This window comes from Bufo gargarizans, chromosome 8 (assembly GCF_014858855.1).
Source record: "Bufo gargarizans isolate SCDJY-AF-19 chromosome 8, ASM1485885v1, whole genome shotgun sequence".
Lineage (NCBI taxonomy): Eukaryota > Metazoa > Chordata > Amphibia > Anura > Bufonidae > Bufo > Bufo gargarizans.
Genome location: NC_058087.1, coordinates 196612594 through 196635865, shown reverse-complemented (window position 1 = coordinate 196635865; position 23272 = coordinate 196612594). Strand labels below are relative to the sequence as shown.

The window sequence follows — 23272 nt, the reverse complement described above, 5'->3', positions numbered from 1 at the left end:
ACTGACCGGCTTCTACCTGGTTTTCTCCCTTTCTCTCTAGGAGAGAACTGCCAATCATCACCAGGACTCTTCTCAGGTAGATTGGACTCTTTTCAAGGCCTGGGCTGCAATGATTATGATGCTAGTTCTCTGCAACCACTTACTTTTAAATGACACACCGCTGACGTCAGCATTTTATACCGCCCTCAGTGAGGTCAGCATAACGTTGATGACGGGTTCCCCTTAAGTAATGAGATCCCAGCTTCAGTGCCAGCTGAGCCTCCACCTATACACCGAGCTCATGGTGTGGATATTGGATATTTTTGTTATGATCCCCCTCAGGTAGGTGTCACTGCTCCCTTTTCCCCCTCCAGTTCTGGTACTCACCTCCCTACCATAAACCTGGAAGGATCCGGTTATACAGGAAGTGGGAGGAGTCAGAAACATCTAAGATGGGCGGGGCAGAGGTCAGTGCATGCGCTCTGGTGCCCTCTACTGGCTGTGTCCTTCTATTCCTCCTGCAGGTGATGACTAGGGCTCACAGATCCCAGTTACTCAACCTGGGGAGGTAAGTACCGGCGTCAGCTCTTCACAGCCACATCAGGACCGGGGACGTCTGGGCAGCAGACATATCGAGATCAGCGTCTTCTAAGAACCCTAACCCTGCCTGATTCTTCAGTGCCGACGGGATGCATCCACACCGCCACCTTTCCAGTTTTGATAAATCCCCCCCCTCGGCCTATTATAAAGCTGCAGAAGTCGAGCTTGTAGAGAGACCCCAATACACAGACGCCATGTTCAGAATCCTTTATTATAATAGACAGTGTGACCGGCTACAGGAGGAATGACAGAGAGGGGCGCGATGCTCTGCTACTGGGTACAACAGCCGTGACACAGAATACCGCCAATGCGTGCTCCCTACACCCGCATATTACATAGATTTATGTCACCTGCTCCGCGCAGCTGGAATAAAGGACAACTGCGTCATGTACATCACTGGTCCAATAAAATACAACATAAAGTAGTCTCACAATCATGGACCCCGCAGCATCGGACGCTGCAAACAGAAAACGGGCAGGGACAGACGCCATACACGGCCGGGGCTGGTTCACTTCTAAATATGACTTCAGAGTCATCTCATGTCTTATACTCCAGTCACAGCCAGAGCTGCATTCACAATTCAGCTGTGTTTCTGTCAGGGTGCAGGACGGCACGTTGTTAACCGCCACCGCCATCCCAGGTCAGTTTCTTTATCGTGAATGCTTTGCTTGGAGCATTGTGGGATATTTAGTACAAACATGATAGGGCACAGGGGGCAGAGCGGTACGGGGGTTCAGCCATGCTGTCTGCACAGGCCTATTGGATTACAAATGGCAGCCAGTCAGATTGTGAATGCAGCTCTGGTTGTGACTCGAGTAAAAGACAGGATGCAAATCAAGATGGGGTAGGGTGCTGTTTCGAGAAGAAAGCGGCCATGTTGTTGACCTGTGACATGATATGTAGAAGTGAAGTTCCGCGCTTATCCCTGAGTCTTTTCTCGTACGCAGCCCCCGAGTGAACCCCCAGGGGGATACTTGGTCCTTCTCTCCTCCATTACATCCCTCTGTCCTTATATACAGTCCATGGGAGGAGAGAGGCGAAATAACGAGCATGTATCTCCCCCGTATCCTCCATACATCCCTGTAAACAGCCGCAGAAGACACGCGGCAGACAGGCTGGCACCGGAGGTTATATGCCAGCAGTGCATGATGGGAGGCGGAATACAGTCTACTGTCTGTGCCAAGAGCCACTAAACAGTCTAAAAACCCGTACAGATTGATAATTAGGAGAAATTCAATGTAACATGATAGGACACCAATATTTAAAAAAAATTATAAAAAAAAATTACAGTAAAAGGTTGGGGATAAGTGATCAATACAAACCGTGAGCAACGCCCCAACAACTCACACCAATGCGAAGCAGAAAAGTGAGATACCTGAGGCCACCACCAGGGGGCGACAGTCACATGGTGCACTAGGGCAGTGGCCTTGGGGGAGCGGAATGACGTCTAGGTGGGGAGATCCGGGAGAACGAACACTCAGATAATAAATTAGCTCCCTCTATGGATCCGTCCGTCACTTCTTCTTGGCCCGCTCAGCGCTGTCCAGGGCGGCCATGTTGCAGGAGGCAGTCACCAGGTGCAGCAGGCTGATCAGAGACTTCAGCAGAGACACCGGACAGCAGAGCCAGATGAGGAGGCGGAAGAGTCCGACCGCCCCGAGGGGCCCCAACATGACTGGAGGGGAGAGAAGAAATCAGCATATGGCATCCTGCACAGCCAATGAGCCCACTCAGGGCCGGCTCCAGGACCATGTGGGCCCTTGGGCGATAAATCCCAGTGGGCCCCCTTGAGGCATTTTTTTACATTTACATGCCCCCCTGTGGCTCCCACACCGTATAATGACCCCCAGTGGCCCCATACAGTATAATGACCACTAGTGGCCCTTCACACAGTATAATGACCCCATAGTGGCCCTACATTCAGAATATTGACCCCCGGTCGCCACCTATTCAGAATAATGACCCCCCCAGTGGCCCCCACACAGGGAGTTATACTGTATGGAGGGGGTCATTATACTGAATGGGGGCTCTGGGGATCATTATACTGAATAGAGGGTCATTGGGGATCATTATACTAAATGGGGGGCACTGGGGGTCGTTATACTGTGTAATGGGCCCTCACAGTGTAATGACCCCCAGTGGCCCCCTCACATACCCATCATTGCTGGAGCGCAGGTGAGTCAGCGGTCCTGTCATTCACTAACCGCAGCTCATCTCCCTGCGCTCCTTCTCTCCTCCGCTGCAGCAGTGAGACACACATCATGACGTCACCGTCGGGCCTGGAGGAGAGAAGGAGCTGTGCAGTGATGTAGCTAGAACTGACTGGGCCCCACAGAACATTTTTGTACAACCCCGCTCCCCCCCGCGGGTTCACATCACGTTTTTCCTATCGGTTTGATGTATACAAATGTGCAGCACTCCACGCTTTTGTATCCTGCAGAGTCCAGTAAAAAATACATAGGTTAAAGGGAACCAGTCAGCAACGTTATGCTGCCCATACTAACAGCAGTATAAAGTAGAGACAGGCGAGTTGATTTCAGCGGTCGGTCATTTATAAGATAAAAGTAAGTGGTTGCCGAGAACCAACATCACAATCATTGCAGACTGGGCCTGGAAAAGAGTCCCGGCCTCCTGAGAAGAGTCCTGAGAAGTTAACTGATGAGTGACACACCGCTGAGATCAGCATTTCTGTCACTATTTTATGCTGCCCTCAATGAGGTTAGCATAACGTCGATGACGGGTTCCCTTTAACGTATATGTTTTTCTACAATGAAACTGTATGGTGAACGGCCGGCCCTGTCTCTGTTAATGTATACATTAAAGGGGTTGGCCGCTCTGTTAGCACTTATTAAAACGATAAAGAAAGTAGGGAGATATTACACTTACTAATATATCTTCTTAACCCCTTAAGGACCAGGCCATTTTTTGCAAATCTGACCAGTGTCACTTTATGTGTAAATAACTTTAAAACACTTTTACTTATCCAGGCCGTTCTGAGACTGTTTTCTCGTCACATATTGTACTTTATGACACTGGTAAAATGTAGTAAAAAAAAATGCATTTTTATTTATTAAAAAAATACCAAATTTACCAAATATTTGGAAACATTTACAAATTTCAACTTCTCTACTTCTATAATACATAGTAATACCTCCAAAAATAGTTATTAATTTACATTCCCCATATGTCTACTTCATGTTTGGATCATTTTGGGAATGCCATTTTATTTTTTGGGGACGTTACAAGGTTTAGAAGCAAATCTTGACATTTTTCGGAAAATTTCTAAAACCCACTTTTTCAGGACCAGTTCAGGTCTGAAGTCACTTTGTGAGGCTTACATAATAGAAACCACCCAAAAGTGACCACATTTTACAAACTACACCCCTCAAGGTATTCAAAACGGATTTTACTAACTTTGCTAACCCTTTAGGTGGTCCACAAGAATTAATGGAAAATAGAGATAAAATTTCAAAATTTTACTTTTTGGGCAGATTTTCCATTCAAATCAATTTTTTCCAGCAACAAAGCAAGGGTTAACAGCCAAACAAAACTCATTATTTATGGCCCTCATTCTGTAGTTTACATTAACACCCCATATGTGGTCGTAAACCGCTGTACGGGCACACGGCAGGGCGCAGAAGGAAAGGAATGCCATACGGTTTTTGGAAGGCAGATTTTGCTGGACTGGTTTTTTGACACCATGTCCCATTTGAAGCTCCCCTGATGTACCCCTAAAGTAGAAACTCCAAAAAAGTGACTCCATTTTGGAAACTACGGGATAGGGTGGCAGTTTTGTTGGTACTATTTTAGGGTACATATGATTTTTGGTTGCTCTATATTACACTTTCTGTGAGGCAAGGTAACAAGAAATAGCTGTTTTGGCACCGTTTTTATTTTTTGTTATTTACAACATTCATCTGACAGGTTAGATCATGTGGTATTTTTATAGAGCAGGTTATTACGGACGCGGCGATACCTAATATGTCTACTTTTTTTATTTATGTACGTTTTACACAATTATTTCATTTTTGAAACAAAAAAAAAAGAATGTTTTAGTGTCTCCATAGTCCAAGAGCCATAGTTTTTTCAGTTTTTGGGCGATAATCCTGGGTAGGGTTTTTTTTTTTATGGTATTCACCTGAGGGGTTAGGTCATGTGATATTTTTATAGAGCAGGTTATTACGGACGCAACGATACCTAATATGTGTAGTGTATTTTATTTATCAGTTATAAGTGTTTTTTTATTTTTACCTTCTTTCACTTTTTTTTTTTACCCAGACCCACTTGGTTCCTGAAGATCCAGTGGGTCTGATGTCTGTATAATATGATCAGCACCATGGACAGCAGGAAGCCTGTGAAGGTGCCCGGTTGCCATGGTAACCATCACTCGCTGCCACAACAGAGCAGCGGGTGATGGGGAGGGAGGGGGGCTGCCTCCCTCTCCCATCGGGGGCTGAAAAGGCACAGCAGCCGCCGATGGGAGAGGGAGGGAGCTCCCTCCCTGTTAACTCCTTCCATACAGCGGTCCCTACGGACCGCAGCATGGAAGGGGTTAAACAGCTGACATCACAGCACAAATGTCAGCCGTTTCAAGCCGAGTGTCAGCAATGTGCTGACACACTGCTTGATAACCGCTCGGCCATCCTGAAGATGAGAGGGGGCGGGCGAGATGATCGCGCGCCCGCCCCCCAGCACTGCCCGCCGCCAGATAACAATGAGGGCTGCAGGGGGTGGGGGTTAAAAATTTACATTTAGGTCACGGACTGCGGGGATCAGAAACTTCCGAAAGTGCTACAAACTGCAGGTCTGAATTGTCTCAGGGTGCCTGCTGATTGAGTTCAGCAGGCACCCAGTTCAGATCACCGCCCGCCGCTGATCGGAACTACACATGACAAGAGGTTAAGCAGATCTGTCTGGTTTACCTGCTATTGGCAGCCACGCCCCCTCCAGTCCTGCTCTCACCACGCCCCCCACTCCCGTCCTGCTCTCACCACGCCCCCCACTCCCGTCCTGCTCTCACCACGCCCCCCACTCCCGTCCTGCTCTCACCACGCCCCCCACTCCCGTCCTGCTCTCACCACGCCCCCCACTCCCGTCCTGCTCTCACCACGCCCCCCACTCCCGTCCTGCTCTCACCACGCCCCCCACTCCCGTCCTGCTCTCACCACGCCCCCCACTCCCGTCCTGCTCTCACCACGCCCCCCACTCCCGTCCTGCTCTCACCACGCCCCCCACTCCCGTCCTGCTCTCACCACGCCCCCCACTCCCGTCCTGCTCTCACCACGCCCCCCCCCTCCCGTCCTGCTCTCACCACGCCCCCCCCTCCCGTCCTGCTCTCACCACGCCCCCCCCTCCCGTCCTGCTCTCACCACGCCCCCCCCTCCCGTCCTGCTCTCACCACGCCCCCCCCTCCCGTCCTGCTCTCACCACGCCCCCCCCCTCCCGTCCTGCTCTCACCACGCCCCCCCCCCTCCCGTCCTGCTCTCACCACGCCCCCCCCCTCCCGTCCTGCTCTCACCACGCCCCCCCCTCCCGTCCTGCTCTCACCACGCCCCCCCCTCCCGTCCTGCTCTCACCACGCCCCCCCCTCCCGTCCTGCTCTCACCACGCCCCCCCCTCCCGTCCTGCTCTCACCACGCCCCCCCCTCCCGTCCTGCTCTCACCACGCCCCCCCCTCCCATCCTGCTCTCACCACGCCCCCCCCTCCCGTCCTGCTCTCACCACGCCCCCCCCTCCCGTCCTGCTCTCACCACGCCCCCCCCTCCCGTCCTGCTCTCACCACGCCCCCCCCTCCCGTCCTGCTCTCACCACGCCCCCCCCTCCCGTCCTGCTCTCACCACGCCCCCCCCTCCCGTCCTGCTCTCACCACGCCCCCCCCTCCCGTCCTGCTCTCACCACGCCCCCCCCTCCCGTCCTGCTCTCACCACGCCCCCCCCCTCCCGTCCTGCTCTCACCACAGCAGTCACTGGTCTCACCATCTATAATTGTGTGCCCTCTCCTTCCCACACTCTGTATATGGTGATATGTGACCCCCCACCACTGCATATAGAGATCCGTGACCCCCTGTACACTGTGTACAGTGATCCATGCTAATGGTAGCCCACGAGTGCCGCCGGAAATCCACTCCGGCCCCATTTACTTTAATGGGGACAGGTCTGAGATGCGGCTGCAGCACGGCAAACATGCCGAGAGGCGGCCGGACAAAAACTGCAGTGTGCTGGGTATCAGTGAATGTGGCCGGGGTGGACTTCCGGCGGCACTCGTGGGCTAGCGCTAGCACGGATCCGGCAGGGGAACAGCCTGCCGGACCCCGCTAATGCTAGTGTGAAAGTAACCTTAGTGGTGTGATGATAGACAGGAGGCGCCTCTCTATGTCAGCAGATCGATGTGTACAAATTTATTTGTCAGAGCTCTTGTGCAACAAAGATCTGTCCCCCCGCTCAGCCCCCCCTCCCCCGCTCAACAGCCCCCTCCTATTGCCATCTGTGCACCTACACAGAAATCTATGACCGCTCAGAGCTGCCGTGGATTTCTGCCGTGGACTGGCGAAAATTAACATAAATTTGTTGGGGCGTCTGGTCACGCCTTCTCCTGGACATTGTCACACCATTTTTTTTTCTTTTTAAAGGCACAGTTAAGTCGCAAACATATAGTTTGAAACTTTTTAATGCCACTTTTCAGAAACAAGGGAAATGATAAATCTCCCCTCTATTCATTCTGCTCATGACTTACATCCAATGGTGCAACTAGAAATGACTGGGCCCCACAGCAGCTTTATGAACAGGGCCCCCTCCTCCAGTAACATATACCCGTATATACCCGTACCTGTCACATGTACATTGTCTGGGGCACTTTGGATTTTTGATATTTAGGGTGGCCAACCCCTTTAAATGGATGGCAAAAATGTGATGTGAACCCAGCCTTAGTGTCATAATATGCACTAGTACACAGCGGGGCGGAGAGGGTGGGCCGCCATGTACTGACAGAGCGCACAACCTGGTCCTGGTGGTCAGGGGTGAGGACTGTGTCTTCCAAGGATCATTTATCTATTGGGAAATACAGGGCCCAGTATAATACACTAGAATCTATATACTATAACGACATTGGCCCTACCCTGGAATAATAATACAGTTAGGGGGTCATTTATTAAACAGAAATACTCCTATATTAGGTGTATTTATGACACAGATTGTGGCGCAAAGATCCTTAGCACTGCAATCTGCGGCTTTTCCCCACTCACGCCAGGTCTAAAAAAGGAGGCGTGGGCAGGGCAGGGGATACAGTCACCGGATAGCACCGCCATACAGTCGCCGGATGGCACCGCCATACAGTCGCCGGATGGCACCGCCATACAGTCGCCGGATGGCACCGCCATACAGTCGCCGGATGGCACCGCCATACAGTCGCCGGATGGCACCGCCATACAGTCGCCGGATAGCACCGCCATACAGTCACCGGATAGCACCGCCATACAGTCACCGGATAGCACCGCCATACAGTCACCGGATAGCACCGCCATACAGTCACCGGATAGCACCGCCATACAGTCACCGGATAGCACCGCCATACAGTCACCGGATAGCACCGCCATACAGTCACCGGATAGCACCGCCATACAGTCACAGGATAAAAGGGTATAAGAGGGCACAGTATAGGTAATGACTAGGGGCATTGTACAGGGTATGGTAATGCAGGATATAATGGGGCATAGTACAGGGTGGGGGGCACAGACACATGACCCTGAGACATTAGAAGGTCCTTATGGTGCATGGGGTTTACACACCGGGGCCCTGGATGGACAGAAGGGTGACACAGCAAGTAGGTGGAAGGGGCTCAGAGGATGCTCCCTTGCTCCAGTCTGAAGCTGCGTAAGCGGAAGGACTGCAGCTCCCTGCGCTCCAGCAAGAGCGCTTCCATCTGTATTGATGGAAGCACTCGTAGCAGCACAGTGGCCCCCCCCAGGAGTAGTGGGCCCCGGCCTAAGCCCATTTATATCTCTGCACCTCCTAACCCTAACCCGAGAACAGCGCCCACCTGCTGGTCCCTCGGTGAAGTGCAGCAGGTACAACATGCAGTAGAAGAGTTCATTCCCGGCACACATGAAGAACAGGACCGGCTGCGGGAAAAAGGACGGGTCAGTAACTCAGGAGAACTAACCGAGACTCTCCCCCCAAATATTACCCCGCACACATACCCGGGAGGTGTAATACAGCCGCAGCACAGGGTTCCCCGACAGGTCGATAGTCTTGTGGCTGTCGCTGCCCTTCAGGATTGAGCTGGGGAGAAAGATGCAAAATCAGACTGCTGACAACAGACAACCATGGTTGTGACCCAGAGCAGTTGTCATTCGCTTCTCCCACTGCTCCAATCTTATATGCACTATCCAACAGGGGGCGACAATGAGCACAGGAGAAAGCTGTAAAGAGGGTAATAAATCAGTGGACGTCCTGAGGGGCGATGGGAGGGAAGTAAGAATAAAGGTTCTACCTACTGCGTAAGACGTCTCATGGAGCCCCCCTTTAATATCAGGACTTCTCAGTGCACAGAGACCAAAGTCCAGCCAGAGCGGCCGGTGACACCTGAGATGGGGGGGATCTCATACATGAACTGGATACTACAGACAGCACAGAATTTACCTAATGAGGGGGTGACCTGAACTACAACCACCAGCATCCTGTGCCCCCACCATACACATAGCATAGTACCAGGTACCTGTGGAGGTGCAGCCAGTGACTGGCAATGTCCAGGCTCATACTCAGCTGGAATAGCAGGGTGTACGATGGGTACAGCAGGGACAGATTGACCAGGAGACACATGGTGGCACAGCGGTCGGTCAGCATGTCCAGCATGGCTCCAAACTTGGTGCCTGGGGAAGAGGAACATGATAGATGTCTGCTCTTGTCTGTCATCTAAATGCATCACCAATCCAGGACCCTGATTAGTTGCCCCAGTGACATCCCCCACAGCCTCACCTTGGTTAAGTGCTCGTGCTGCATGTCCATCAAAGGCGTCCAGGAGGCCGCTGAGCAGGTAGAAGGTGGACGCCACCAGGGGGGAGCTCGGCATGAAAAAGAAAGCAACAAAGGCAAAAAGTATCCGGGCATAACCTGCAGAGGAGACATCACAGCCATTAGGGAGGAAATCCTGTATGACAGCCCCTGGAACCATCGCCCAAATTATGTGTCTGCCCACCGCTGAACCACACTACACAGTGAATGTACAGATATTACTGATTATCCTCCAGAGCTGCACTCACTATTCTGCTGGTGCAGTCACTGTGTACATACATTACTTATCCTGTACTGATCCTGAGTTACATCCTGTATTATACTCCAGAGCTGCACTCACTATTCTGCTGGTGCCGTCACTGTGTACATACATTACTTATCCTGTACTGATCCTGAGTTACATCCTGTATTATACTCCAGAGCTGCACTCACTATTCTGCTGGTGCAGTCACTGTGTACATACATTACTTATCCTGTACTGATCCTGAGTTACATCCTGTATTATACTCCAGAGCTGCACTCACTATTCTGCTGGTGCAGTCACTGTGTACATACATTACTTATCCTGTACTGATCCTGAGTTACCTCCTGTATTATACTCCAGAGCTGCACTCACTATTCTGCTGGTGCAGTCACTGTGTACATACATTACTTATCCTGTACTGATCCTGAGTTACATCCTGTATTATACTCCAGAGCTGCACTCACTATTCTGCTGGTGCAGTCACCATGTACATAAATTACTTATCCTGTACTGATCCTGAGTTACATCCTGTATTATACTCCAGAGCAGCACTCACTATTCTGCTGGTGCAGTCACTGTGTACATACATTACTTATCCTGTACTGAACCTGAGTTACATCCTGTATTATACTCCAGAGCTGCACTCACTATTCTGCTGGTGCAGTCACTGTGTACATACATACATTACTTATCCTGTACTGATCCTGAGTTACATCCTGTATTATACTCCAGAGCTGCACTCACTATTCTGCTGGTGCAGTCACTGTGTACATACATTACTTATCCTGTACTGATCCTGAGTTACATCCTGTATTATACTCCAGAGCTGCACTCACTATTCTGCTGGTGCAGTCACTGTGTACATACATTACTTATCCTGTTCTGATCCTGAGTTACACCCTGTATTATACTCCAGAGCAGCACTCACTATTCTGCTGGTGCAGTCACTGTGTACATACATTACTTATCCTGTACTGATCCTGAGTTACATCCTGTATTATACTCCAGAGCTGCACTCACTATTCTGCTGGTGAAGTCACTGTGCACATACATTACTTATCCTGTACTGATCCTGAGTTACATCCTGTATTATACTCCAGAGCTGCACTCACTATTCTGCTGGTGCAGTCACTGTGTACATACATTACTTATCCTGTACTGATCCTGAGTTACATCCTGTATTATACTCCAGAGCTGCACTCACTATTCTGCTGGTGCAGTCACTGTGTACATACATTACTTATCCTGTACTGATCCTGAGTTACATCCTGTATTATACTCCAGAGCTGCACTCACTATTCTGCTGGTGCAGTCACTGTGTACATACATTACTTATCCTGTACTGATCCTGAGTTACATCCTGTATTATACTCCAGAGCTGCACTCACTATTCTGCTGGTGCAGTCACTGTGTACATACATTACTTATCCTGTACTGAACCTGAGTTACATCCTGTATTATGCTCCAGAGCCGCACTCACTATTCTGCTGGTGCAGTCACTGTGTACATACATTACTTATCCTGTACTGATCCTGAGTTACATCCTGTATTATACTCCAGAGCTGCACTCACTATTCTGCTGGTGAAGTCACTGTGCACATACATTACTTATCCTGTACTGATCCTGAGTTACATCCTGTATTATACTCCAGAGCTGCACTCACTATTCTGCTGGTGCAGTCACTGTGTACATACATTACTTATCCTGTACTGATCCCGAGTTACATCCTGTATTATACTCCAGAGCTGCACTCACTATTCTGCTGGTGCAGTCACTGTGTACATACATTACTTATCCTGTACTGATCCTGAGTTACATCCTGTATTATACTCCAGAGCTGCACTCACTATTCTGCTGGTGCAGTCACTGTGTACATACATTACTTATCCTGTACTGATCCTGAGTTACATCCTGTATTATACTCCAGAGCTGCACTCACTATTCTGCTGGTGCAGTCACTGTGTACATACATTACTTATCCTGTACTGATCCTGAGTTACATCCTGTATTATACTCCAGAGCTGCACTCACTATTCTGCTGGTGCAGTCACTGTGTACATACATCACTTATCCTGTACTGATCCTGAGTTACATCCTGTATTATACTCCAGAGCTGCACTCACTATTCTGCTGGTGCAGTCACTGTGTACATACATTACTTATCCTGTATTATTGTCACGGTCCCTCAGGTGACTGGTGTCAGGAAAGCAAGGAGACTGGCTGAGCGTGGAGGAATCTAACAGCCTCCTTGATTTCTCTTGATTCTGTGTTGATAGTGTTAATGACCACTTCTATTTTCTCAGCTGTTGCTCAGTGCTCATCACTTCTACCCTTTATTTTTTTAAATCAGATAATTTTTATTTGGAATTACAAAAATACAAAGAAAGAAATTTGGCCTGCACATTATACATGCATCAGTTGATAATAATAGTATCATAGTATTACATGATCGGCAAAGAGTCACTTCCATGAGTATGTAATATGGCAACAGGCATATCATGAGATGCACCTAAGATCAAGTAATCTAGTTACACAGTATACCATGTACAAACCACCTTTCCATCCATTGTAATTAATGAACAAAAGATCAACCCTCCCTGCCCAACCATATCCCAATCCCCCCCCCCCTTACCCGAGCGATGGAACAGATCCAAACTCCAACATCAGCTATTTTATTAATGTATCTTAATCATAGCCTTTGGTGTACTTCTCCTATCTGTTTAACATTCTTCTTGACACCCATCCTGTGTAATGCTGAACACTTTCATACATCATACGTCTATAGATGATTAGGCTGAAGAACAAAATAAATCAGGGACTGTGCCTCTACCTTCTCATATTTCAACTAAGATGAGAGGCTAATCCGGACACTGTATCGGAAATTTCTCCCACTTATCCCATATTTTGGTAAATTTCGTTACACATTGCCTTTTAACATATACACCTTTTTCTAGGCGTATTATATCTGACATCCTATTAAGGAATTCTCCCCTAGACGGTGGTTGAGGTCTAAGCCAGAATCTGGCTATCAATTTCCTAGCCTGGAATAACAGACGCTGCACTCCCAAACGGTGATAGCGATTTTTGATGTCTAATATTCCTACTATACATGTTCTCGGACCAGGCGGAACCGTGATATTAAATGCGTCTTTTATTAAGGCCAGAACTGAGGACCAGAAATTCCGGCGCTCCGCACAATCTCAGAACATGTGCATTAAGGTAGCAGGGCTCAAGCCACATCTAGGACAATCCGCATCCCCCCGAACACCTATCCGACATAAAAACTCTGGCGTCCTATACACCCGGTGTAATAAAAACAACTGGGACATGCGCTGCCCCTCACAAACTGACAGTTGCGGGGTGAGTGCTAAGATCATCTTCCACTGCTCTTCTGAAATCGGCCCAACCTCGCTTTCCCATTTAGATTTAACTGCTAAAACCTCTTGTTTAATTGACTTCACATATAAGTTCCTGTAGGTAGATGATAATAAACCGCACGAGGAACTGTTAGGGCTGTTTCACACGAGCGGATGCCGTGCGTGGCATCCGCTCCGTGAAAGAGTGCCAAGACCCGATGCAGACTGCAGAGGCACGGAGCAGTAACATGACTGATAATGCTCCGTGCCTCTCTGTGACCTCTTTACTACGAAATCACAGTGAGATAAAGTTGTCACTGTGATTTCGTAGTAAAGAGGTCACAGAGAGGCACGGAGCATTATCAGTCATGTTACTGCTCCGTGCCTCTGCAGTCTGCATCGGGTCTTGGCACTCTTTCACGGAGCGGATGCCACGCACGGCATCCGCTCGTGTGAAACAGCCCTTAGTAAGAAGTTGCTGAAACAATGGGACCGAAGTACATTTCAATGATATAGAGCTAGCCTGTTTATGAAAGGCATGCCATAGTTGCAAAAATTGATAGAAGGCCGTATTTGGGAGACCAAATTCAGTTCTCAACTGCTCAAAGGACTTAAAAACATCAGCATTCTGTAGTTGACGTAGATACCTCTCTCCTTTGCGCTCCCAGGGTGAAAAGCCATCTAATTGGAATAGTTCAGGAAGATGCGGATTCCTCCAGATAGGGGAAAACTGTGTAAATCCTTTTACTGATAACAGCGCCCGACATTTCTGCCAAACCTTGTATATCATGGAAAGTGTAGGATGCCCTGACAGCTTACCAACAATTCCGTTATTTTCCAACAAGACCACCGGTGAGTCGTGACCGATAATGTGCGCCACCAATCTGGCTGAGGCAATGTCTCCAGGAGTCCTCCCCCATCCCCTCAACTGCTGCAACTGTGCTGAAATGTAGTAGAGCCATGCATTCGGTACTGCTAGCCCTCCCTCCTCTTTTCCTCTTTGCAGAGTATCTAGTTTAATCCGTGCTTTTTTATGGCGCCAAATCAGATCCCTAAATAACCTATCAATTTTTATAAATATCCTACGAGGAATCCATACTGGGGAATTATGCAATAGATACATGAGCTTGGGCATGAGAATCATTTTAAGAAGATTGCTCCTCCCAATTTCAGATAACGGCAACTTGCACCAAGCCTTCATTTTATCCAACATTGTGATTAAGAGCGGCTCTATATTAAGTTTAATATAACTGTTAGGATTTGCTGTAACTATTATCCCCAAATACTTGACCTGATGCGCAATTTGCAGCGGACTGGATCTGGGGACGAGATTCACAGCAGAATCATCTAGCGGTAAGAGAATGGACTTGTCCCAGTTGATACGGAGACCAGACCTATCACCAAATTCCCGTATAAGTGCCATGACAGGACTTAAAGACTGTTCCACATTACCTAAATAAATTAACATGTCATCAGCGTAAAGGGACACTCTCTCCTCCCAAGACCCACATGGAAACCCTACAATCTTATCAGATGAGCGCAGCAGGCAAGCCAGTGGCTCAATTGCAATAGCAAACAAGAGGGGAGGATAGTGGACATCCCCGACGGGTCCCTCTTCCCAATCTGAATGACTCCGCTGTTCCCCCATTCGCCCGTATCCTAGCCGAGGGGCCGTTATATAACAATTGGACCCAGGAGATAAAGGTCCTCCCAAATCCCATGACCCGCAGCACTTCCCAAAGATAGCTCCATTCAACACTGTCAAAGGCTTTAGCCGCATCCAATGAAAGAATGGCACGACCTCCGATAGACTCAACTCTTCTCTGAGTATTAAGAAAAAGGCGTCTAAGATTTACTGAAGTAGACTTGTCAGGCATGAAACCCGCCTGATCGCTATGAATAATAGTGGAAATGACGGACTGTAGACGATTCGCTAAAACTTTCGCCAGAATCTTAATATCAGAGGTCAACAGTAAGATTGGTCTGTACGAGTCAGGGGATCTGGGATCCTTACCAGGTTTGGGCAGGACCACTACGATAGCTTCTTTCATAGAAGCAGGAAGGTTTCCTGATTGAAGGGAATCATTAAAAACTATCAGTAATTGGGGCATAAGGACACTACTATACTTTTTAAAAAATTCTATCGGTAATCCATCTATACCTGGAGCTTTCTCATTGGGAAATGATTGTAGGGCTAATTACAGCTCCTTGAGTGTTAAAGGACCTTCTAAGCATGCTACACTTGTCGTTGATAGTCTCGGGATCTCAATCCCTGTAAGATAATTAGCTATATTGGTAGAATCCACCTTTAATTTAGTCCTATACAGGGATTCATAATAATTGTGGAAAATTGACAGTATCTCCTCATCCGACGTGGCAAAAGAACCATCCATCCTTTGGATAGACAATATTTTGGACGGTCCCTCCTGGGCTCTAATCACCCTTGCCAATAGCTTACCAGAACTTTCCCCCGCCTCAAAGTACTTTTGTTTTACAAAAAATCGGCGATTGTCCGCCGTCTGCAATATATGTTGCCTCAGCCCCGCCTGAGCACTTCTACCCTTTATAGTCTCACCCCACCCTTCTGACTATGTGGTTGATAGCTTCATTTGGGTTTGGCTGAGCTGGTGTGAGGTCATCTCTGGTGTTCCTGTTCGTCCATCTCTACAGAAGTTAAGTGTCGCGTTTGTTTGTGTTTGTTATATTCCCTGTTGATGTATCTGGGCCTGAGACTTCCATCCGTCCATCTGGGGAGGAATGGGTTGTCTCTGGTCCTATACTTATTCCAGGGCCTTATAGGGAAATCAGGGCCTAGGTATCCTGCTTATAAATATTCCTACCTTCAAGGTCTATTCATATTGATAGATAGTATGGGCCCGAATTAGGGTTGTCTAGGAGGTGACCTGTTTCTTCCCTAGTTTCCAGGCCCAGTTACTGTTCCCCTTCCCTCCTGTGTTCAGTGTGAAGTTTCCTCTACACACTGATTGTAACATTATCAACCGCCACAAAAAACGCCATTTCGTTCAGGTCAGTGCAGCTATGGATCCTATCTCTGTACTGGTCGGGCAGCTGCAGGGACTTTCTTTGGAGGTAGCTGACCTCCGCGCGACAGTCTTACGGATTCAGAGACCACAGGCGGCTGGTTCCCATGGTGGGTACCAGGCCTGCCCTGAACCTAAGGTTGCCCTCCCGGACCGATTTTCTAGGGGTAGTGACAATTTCATTTGATTCAGGGAATCGTGTAAATTGGACTTTAAGTTGCGTCCATACTCTTCTGGGGATGAGTGTCCACAGGTCCATGATCATTTCTAAGGATGATGGACAGTCTTGGGCTTTTTCTCTGTCCCTCCAGTCGATAGAAGAATGTTTTAGAGCCTTGGGTCTTATTTAGGATGACCCGGATCGGATCTCTAAGGCTGAGACCAAGATACGTGGATTACGGCAGGAAGATCTATTGCTCTGAATTTAGGAGATGGGCTACGGATACGGAGTGGAATGATCCTGCTCTCCGTAGCCAGTTCTGTCAGGGTGTATCTGAGAGGCTGCAGGATGTGTTGGCCATTCATGAAAAACCTGAGTCTTTGGAAGCAGCCATGTCCCTTGCTATACGTCTGGATAGACGCCTGAGGGGGAGATCTAAGTGTCCTCATCCTCAGGAAGTACTGTCCAATAAGGTGGCGGCTTCCTTTGACACTTATGGTAAAGATACTGCTGTGGTTACGCCTTGTGAGGAGCCTATCCAGTTGTGGGGAGCTACTCTTGGGGCTGCTGGTAAGAGCTCTGGTCATATGAAGGGAGTCTGTTTTTGTTGTGGAAAGAAGGGACATTTCGTGAATATTTGTCCGTACAGTCAGTGTCAAGGAGTACACAAAAAAAAAATCCACAAATTGCTATTGGTGGTGTGGGTGGGGAGCAAGAAAACTTACTTTTGTCATTTACTGGTAGTACCCGATTTCTCCTGCCTGCCGAGGTGGCGCTACAGTCCAATACTGTGGAAATCGAAGCATTTATCGGGCAAGGGTTAACCTGATTGATGGACAGTTTGTTCGTATTCATGGGTTGACTACTAGTGCACTAGAGAAAAGCATTTCTGTCTTTGCAATTGATTCTGCACCTCTTACCCAAAAATGCCTGTCGCAAGTGGTAAATGACATCCATTTAAGAGTGGGTGATTTCCACCAGGAATCTGTCTCCTGTTATGTATTGGAGGGTCTGCCTGCTCCAATGGTTTTGGGTTTACCATGGTTAAGCAAACATAACCCTACCATCGACTGGCAAGCGAGACAGACTCTATTGGAGTGATTTTTGCATGGACAACTGTCTTAATGCGTCTTTCTCTGTGGTCACCACAAAAACTGTACCCGCGTTTATTTCTGAATTTTCTGAGAGTGGTAACCAGGAGTTACCCCCGCATCGGGAGTATGATTTGCCCATCAATCTTATCCCTGGAGCTAAATTGCCCAAATCTCGGTTGCATAACCTTTCGGAGCCCGAAAGAAAGTCCATGCGAGAGTATATCACAGAGAGCTTGGCGAAGGGTCATATCAGACCATCCAAATACCCAGTGGCTGCTGGGTTGTTCTTTGTAAAAAAAAAAAGATAGTACCCCGAGACCATGCCTGGACTTCCGTGAGCTCAACCGTATTTCTGTCCGTGATCCTTACCCCCTTCCTTTGATTCCGAATTTGTTTAGTCAGATTGTCGTGCGAAGGTGTTCTCTAAATTGGATCTGAGGGGGGCATATAATCTGGTAAGGATCAAGGAGGGGGATGAATGGAAGACCGCATTTAATTTAATTCTCAAGCTCCTAGTACTATTTTGTCTGAAGGGATAGTCATATCTGTCCTATATCCTGATCTTGAGGCTAAGGTGTTGGAGGCCCAAGAGGATGCACCAGACTCTTGTCCTCCAGTGAAATTGTTTGTTCCTTCAGACTTACATCACAAGGTGTTTGAGGAACATCACTGTACTGTCTAGGCTGGACACCCTGGGAGCAGATCCACTGCTTATCTCATCTCTCGCAGATTCTGGTGGCCGGGGCTGCGTAAGTGTGTTGAGGACTATGTGTCAGCCTGTGGTACCTGTGCTCGTGCGAAGGTGACACATACTTGGCATTCTGGATCTCTTCTTCTATTACCCATCCCGTCCAGACCTTGGACTCATTTGTCCATGGACTTTATCACGGATTTACCAAATTCTTTGGGGAAAAAACGTGATCCTGGTGGTAGTTGATCGGTTTAGCGAAACGGCGCATTTTATAGCATTGCCTGCTCTACTTAATGCCAAGACTCTTGCACAGATGTTTGTCGATAACATCATGAAACTACATGGCATTCCCTCTGATGTGGTGTCTGATCGGGGAACTCTGTTTCCAGATTCTGGAAAGGGTTCTGTACTCGTCTGGGGGTACAATTGTCCTTTTCTTCGGCTTTTCATCCTCAGTCGAACGGACAGACGGAGCGCACCAATCAGAATCTGGAGACTTACTTGAGATGTTTTGTTTCGGAGAACCAGGAGGAGTCGTCTTCATTTTTGTCGTTAGCTGAGTTTGCCATTAATAACCCTAGACTGGATTTAACTGATAAGTCGACGTTTTTTGGGGCATATGGGTTCCATCCACAGTTTGGCACATTTTCTGGTTCTCAAACTTCCGGTATTCCTGAGGAGGAACGATTTTCCTCTTCTTTGTCTTCGATATGGCGGAAAATTCTAAATAACCTGGAAAAGATGGGCAACAGGTATAAGCGTGCGGCTGACAGGAGACGTATGAGTGGTCCGGACCTGAGAGTGGGTGATTCTGTGTGGCTGTCTACAAGAAACATTAAGCTTAAGGTACCTTCTTTGAAGTTGGGCCCAAGATTTATTGGTCCATATAAGATCACTGCCATTGTTAACCCTGTAGCCTTCCGTCTTGAACTTCCTCAGGTTTTGAAAATTCATAATGTATTTCACAGGTCGTTGTTAAAGAAATGTGTCGAACTTGTTGAGCCGTCCTCCTTGCCTCCCGCTCCTGTCATGGTGGACGGCAATTTAGAATTTCAGATCAGCAGGATTATGGACTCCCGCGTTCTCCGGAGATCCCTCCAGTATCTCGTCCACTGGAAGGGTTATAGACCAGAGAAGAGGATGTGGGCTCCAGCGGCCGATGTTAATGCGAATCGTCTGGTGAAGGCCTTTCACAGAGCTCATCCTGATAAGGTCGGTCCTGGGTGCCCGGAGATCACCCGTAGAAGGGGGGTACTGTCACGGTCTCTCAGGTGACTGGTGTCAGGAGATCAGGGAGACTGGCTGAGCGTGGAGGAATCTAACAACCTCCTTGGTTTCTCTTGATTCAGTGTTGATAGGGAAATGACCACTTCCCTTTTCTCAGCTGTTGCTCAGTGGTCATCACTTCTACCCTTTAAAGTCTCACCCCAACCTTCTGACTATGCGGTTGATAGCTTCATTTGGGTTTGGCTGTGCTGGTGTGAGATCCTCACTGGTGTTCCTGTTCATCAATCTCTACAGAAGTTAAGTGTCGCGTTTGTTTGTGTTTGTTATATTCCCTGTTGTTGTATCTGGGCCTGAGACAGAGACTTCCATCTGGGGAGGAATGGGTTGTCTCTGGTCCTATACTTATTCCAGGGCCTTATAGGGAAATCAGGGCCTAGGTATCCTGCTTATGAATATTCCTACCTTCAAGGTCTATTCATATTGATAGGTAGTCAGGGTAGATTAGGGTTGTCTAGTTTCCAGGCCCAGTTATTGTTCCCATTCCCTCCTGTGATCAATGTGGAGTTTCCCCCACACACTGATCGTGACAATTATACTCCAGAGCTGCACTCACTATTCTGCTGGTGCAGTCACTGTGTACATACATTACTTATCCTGTACTGATCCTGAGTTACATCCTGTATTATACTCCAAAGCTGCACTCACTATTCTGCTGGTGCAGTCACTGTGTACATACAGTACTTATCCTGTACTGATCCTGAGCTACATCCTATATTATACTCCAGAGCTGCACTCACTATTCTGCGGGTGCAGTCACTGTGTACATACATTACTTATCCTGCACTGATCCTGAGTTACATCCTGTATTATACTCCAGAGCTGCACTCACTATTCTGCTGGTGCAGTCACTGTGTACATACATTACTTATCCTGCACTGATCCTGAGTTACATCCTGTATTATACTCCAGAGCTGCACTCACTATTCTGCTGGTGCAGTCACTGTGTACATACAGTACTTATCCTGTACTGATCCTGAGTTACATCCTATATTATACTCCAGAGCTGCACTCACTATTCTGCTGGTGCAGTCACTGTGTACATACAGTACTTATCCTGTACTGATCCTGAGCTACATCCTATATTATACTCCAGAGCTGCACTCACTATTCTGCGGGTGCAATCACTGTGTACATACATTACTTATCCTGCACTGATCCTGAGTTACATCCTGTATTATACTCCAGAGCTGCACTCACTATTCTGCTGGTGCAGTCACTGTGTACATACATTACTTATCCTGCACTGATCCTGAGTTACATCCTGTATTATACTCCAGAGCTGCACTCACTATTCTGCTGGTGCAGTCACTGTGTACATACATTACTTATCCTGCACTGATCCTGAGTTACATCCTGTATTATACTCCAGAGCTGCACTCACTATTCTGCTGGTGCAGTCACTGTGTACATACATTACTTATCCTGCACTGATCCTGAGTTACATCCTGTATTATACTCCAGAGCTGCACTCACTATTCTGCTGGTGGAGTCACTGTGTACATACATTACTTATCATGTACTGATCCTGAGTTACATCCTGTATTATACTCCAGAGCTGCACTCACTATTCTGCTGCTGCAGTCACTGTGTACATACATTACTTATCCTGTACTGATCCTGAGTTACATCCTGTATTATACTCCAGAGCTGCACTCACTATTCTGCTGGTGCAGTCACTGTGTACATACATTACTTATCCTGCACTGATCCTGAGTTACATCCTGTATTATACTCCAGAGCTGCACTCACTATTCTGCTGGTGCAGTCACTGTGTACATACATTACTTATCCTGTACTGATCCTGGGTTACATCCTGTATTATACTCCAGAGCTGCGCTCACTATTCTGCTGGTGCAGTCACTGTGTACATACATTACTTATCCTGTACTGATCCTGAGTTACATCCTGTATTATACTCCAGAGCTACACTCACTATTCGGCTGGTGCAGTCACTGTGTACATACATTACTTATCCTGTACTGATCCTGAGTTACATCCTGTATTATACTTCAGAGCTGCACTCACTATTCTGCTGGTGCAGTCACTGTGTACATACATTACTTATCATGTACTGATCCTGAGTTACATCCTGTATTATACTCCAGAGCTGCACTCACTATTCTGCTGCTGCAGTCACTGTGTACATACATTACTTATCATGTACTGATCCTGAGTTACATCCTGTATTATACTCCAGAGCTGCACTCACTATTCTGCTGCTGCAGTCACTGTGTACATACATTACTTATCCTGTACTGATCCTGAGTTACATCCTGTATTATACTCCAGAGCTGCACTCACTATTCTGCTGGTGCAGTCACTGTGTACATACATTACTTATCCTGTACTGATCCTGAGTTACATCCTGTATTATACTCCAGAGCTGCACTCACTATTCTGCTGGTGCAGTCACTGTGTACATACATTACTTATCCTGTACTGATCCTGAGTTACATCCTGCATTATACTCCAGAGCTGCACTCACTATTCTGCTGGTGCAGTCACTGTGTACATACATTACTTATCCTGTACGGATCCTGAGTTACATCCTGTATTATACTCCAGAGCTGCACTCACTATTCTGCTGCTGGTGAGATTCCCCAGCTTGCTCGCTATCTGTACCATTACCTATGGACGGATAATTTTCACATACACCCGTGTTTGTCCCTTTAACAACCCGAACGCTCCTAAATATCGCATCGAGGGTAAACTATTCGATCTGTGGCCGATATCTGCCGAAACTGAAGGGATGAGGCTATTCCCGACATTATCCAATCCCAATGACAGCTGCACTTAGTCCCGGGAGAGCCCGCACGAGGTTGTCACCCGGTAACCTGCGCCCCTCCCGCTGCTTACCGATCAGGTTGGGCACAAATAGGAAAATGTTCTCCTCCGCCATCTTGTTTGATGACGTCAGCGGCCGGACTCTGGATCCCTAGCAACCGCTGCAGCACGAACGAGCGTTGGAGGATAGAGCGCCCCTCGCAGGATCATCGAAAGCGCCGTAGAAGGGTAGAGTGTTTCCTGAAAGATGATAGAGAGCTTGGAAGGAGGAGAGAGCGTCTTCTAGTAGCGGTCATAGAGAATAGCTGCTCTTAGCTAAACCTTTGGAAAGCAGCAGCGACGCCTGCTGGAGATAAGCCAGCACTACATGCAGATGCTGCAGGAGCAGCTGTATGGTGACAGGGTCAGACCTCCTGATAATGGCGGCTTCTTCTTAGTTTCCTTGTAGAGTCATTCAGCTCCACCAAGTAATATAAATATATAAAACATCAGCCATCCAGATTTGGGCTCATGCAGGTCTGGGATCAGCCCTGGTCACACAGTCCGTATCTCGCAGCCATCTCCGTATTGCAGTCCGTAAACCACAGATCTGCGAAATATGGACTCCTTCCGTGTGCAATCTGCATTTTTTTCTCTCTAGAAATTACTATTGTCTGTAATACAGATAAGAACAGGTGGAACGGACGCGGACAGCACACGGATGACATCTGTGTCTCCGTTTTATTTGCGGACCCGTAGACATGAATGGATTAGTGTGAAATCTGCAAAAAATGCGGATCGGACACGGATACAAAATACAGTCGTGTGCATGAGGCTCATATCTGCTGGTGAAATCTAATAAGTGGGGCACGGCGCCGTGTGTGGGCGTCCGCCCCGTCTCGCTTGGTCCTGTACACTGCGTGAAGGCGTATTTCATGGAGGACACAGCGGCTTCATGTAAATAAGCATTTATTACGGCCTGGATGTGAGGGGACGGCCATATTTTAGGGTCGGGGACTATCTGTGGCCTCCGCATCGCTGTCCGATC

The 23272-nt window shown here is 48.0% G+C and overlaps 1 protein-coding gene across 1 annotated transcript; it reads right to left on the bottom strand.

Annotated features, from left to right (window-relative positions):
- Positions 1–771: 771 nt before the first annotated feature.
- Positions 772–22473, bottom strand: CDIPT (CDP-diacylglycerol--inositol 3-phosphatidyltransferase). The gene is made up of 6 exons (XM_044304413.1): positions 22318–22473; positions 9552–9686; positions 9292–9445; positions 8774–8855; positions 8614–8695; positions 772–2254 (listed from the first exon to the last, which is right to left on the bottom strand). The coding sequence occupies exons 1-6, from the start codon at positions 22358–22360 to the stop codon at positions 2094–2096; spliced, it is 657 nt and encodes a 218-aa protein (XP_044160348.1). The 5' UTR covers positions 22361–22473; the 3' UTR covers positions 772–2093.
- Between the last annotated feature and the right edge of the window lie 799 nt (positions 22474–23272).

Bases quoted from the DNA above. Each gene is read 5' to 3' on its own strand.
- CDIPT (XM_044304413.1), bottom strand. From the start codon at position 22,360: ATGGCGGAGGAGAACATTTTCCTATTTGTGCCCAACCTGATCG. The intron at 9,446-9,551 runs GTGAGGCTGTGG...CCTCTTCCCCAG, and splicing joins AGCACGAGCACTTAACCAAG to GCACCAAGTTTGGAGCCATG. The intron at 8,696-8,773 runs GTATGTGTGCGG...TTTTTCCCGCAG, and splicing joins GGCTGTATTACACCTCCCGG to CCGGTCCTGTTCTTCATGTG.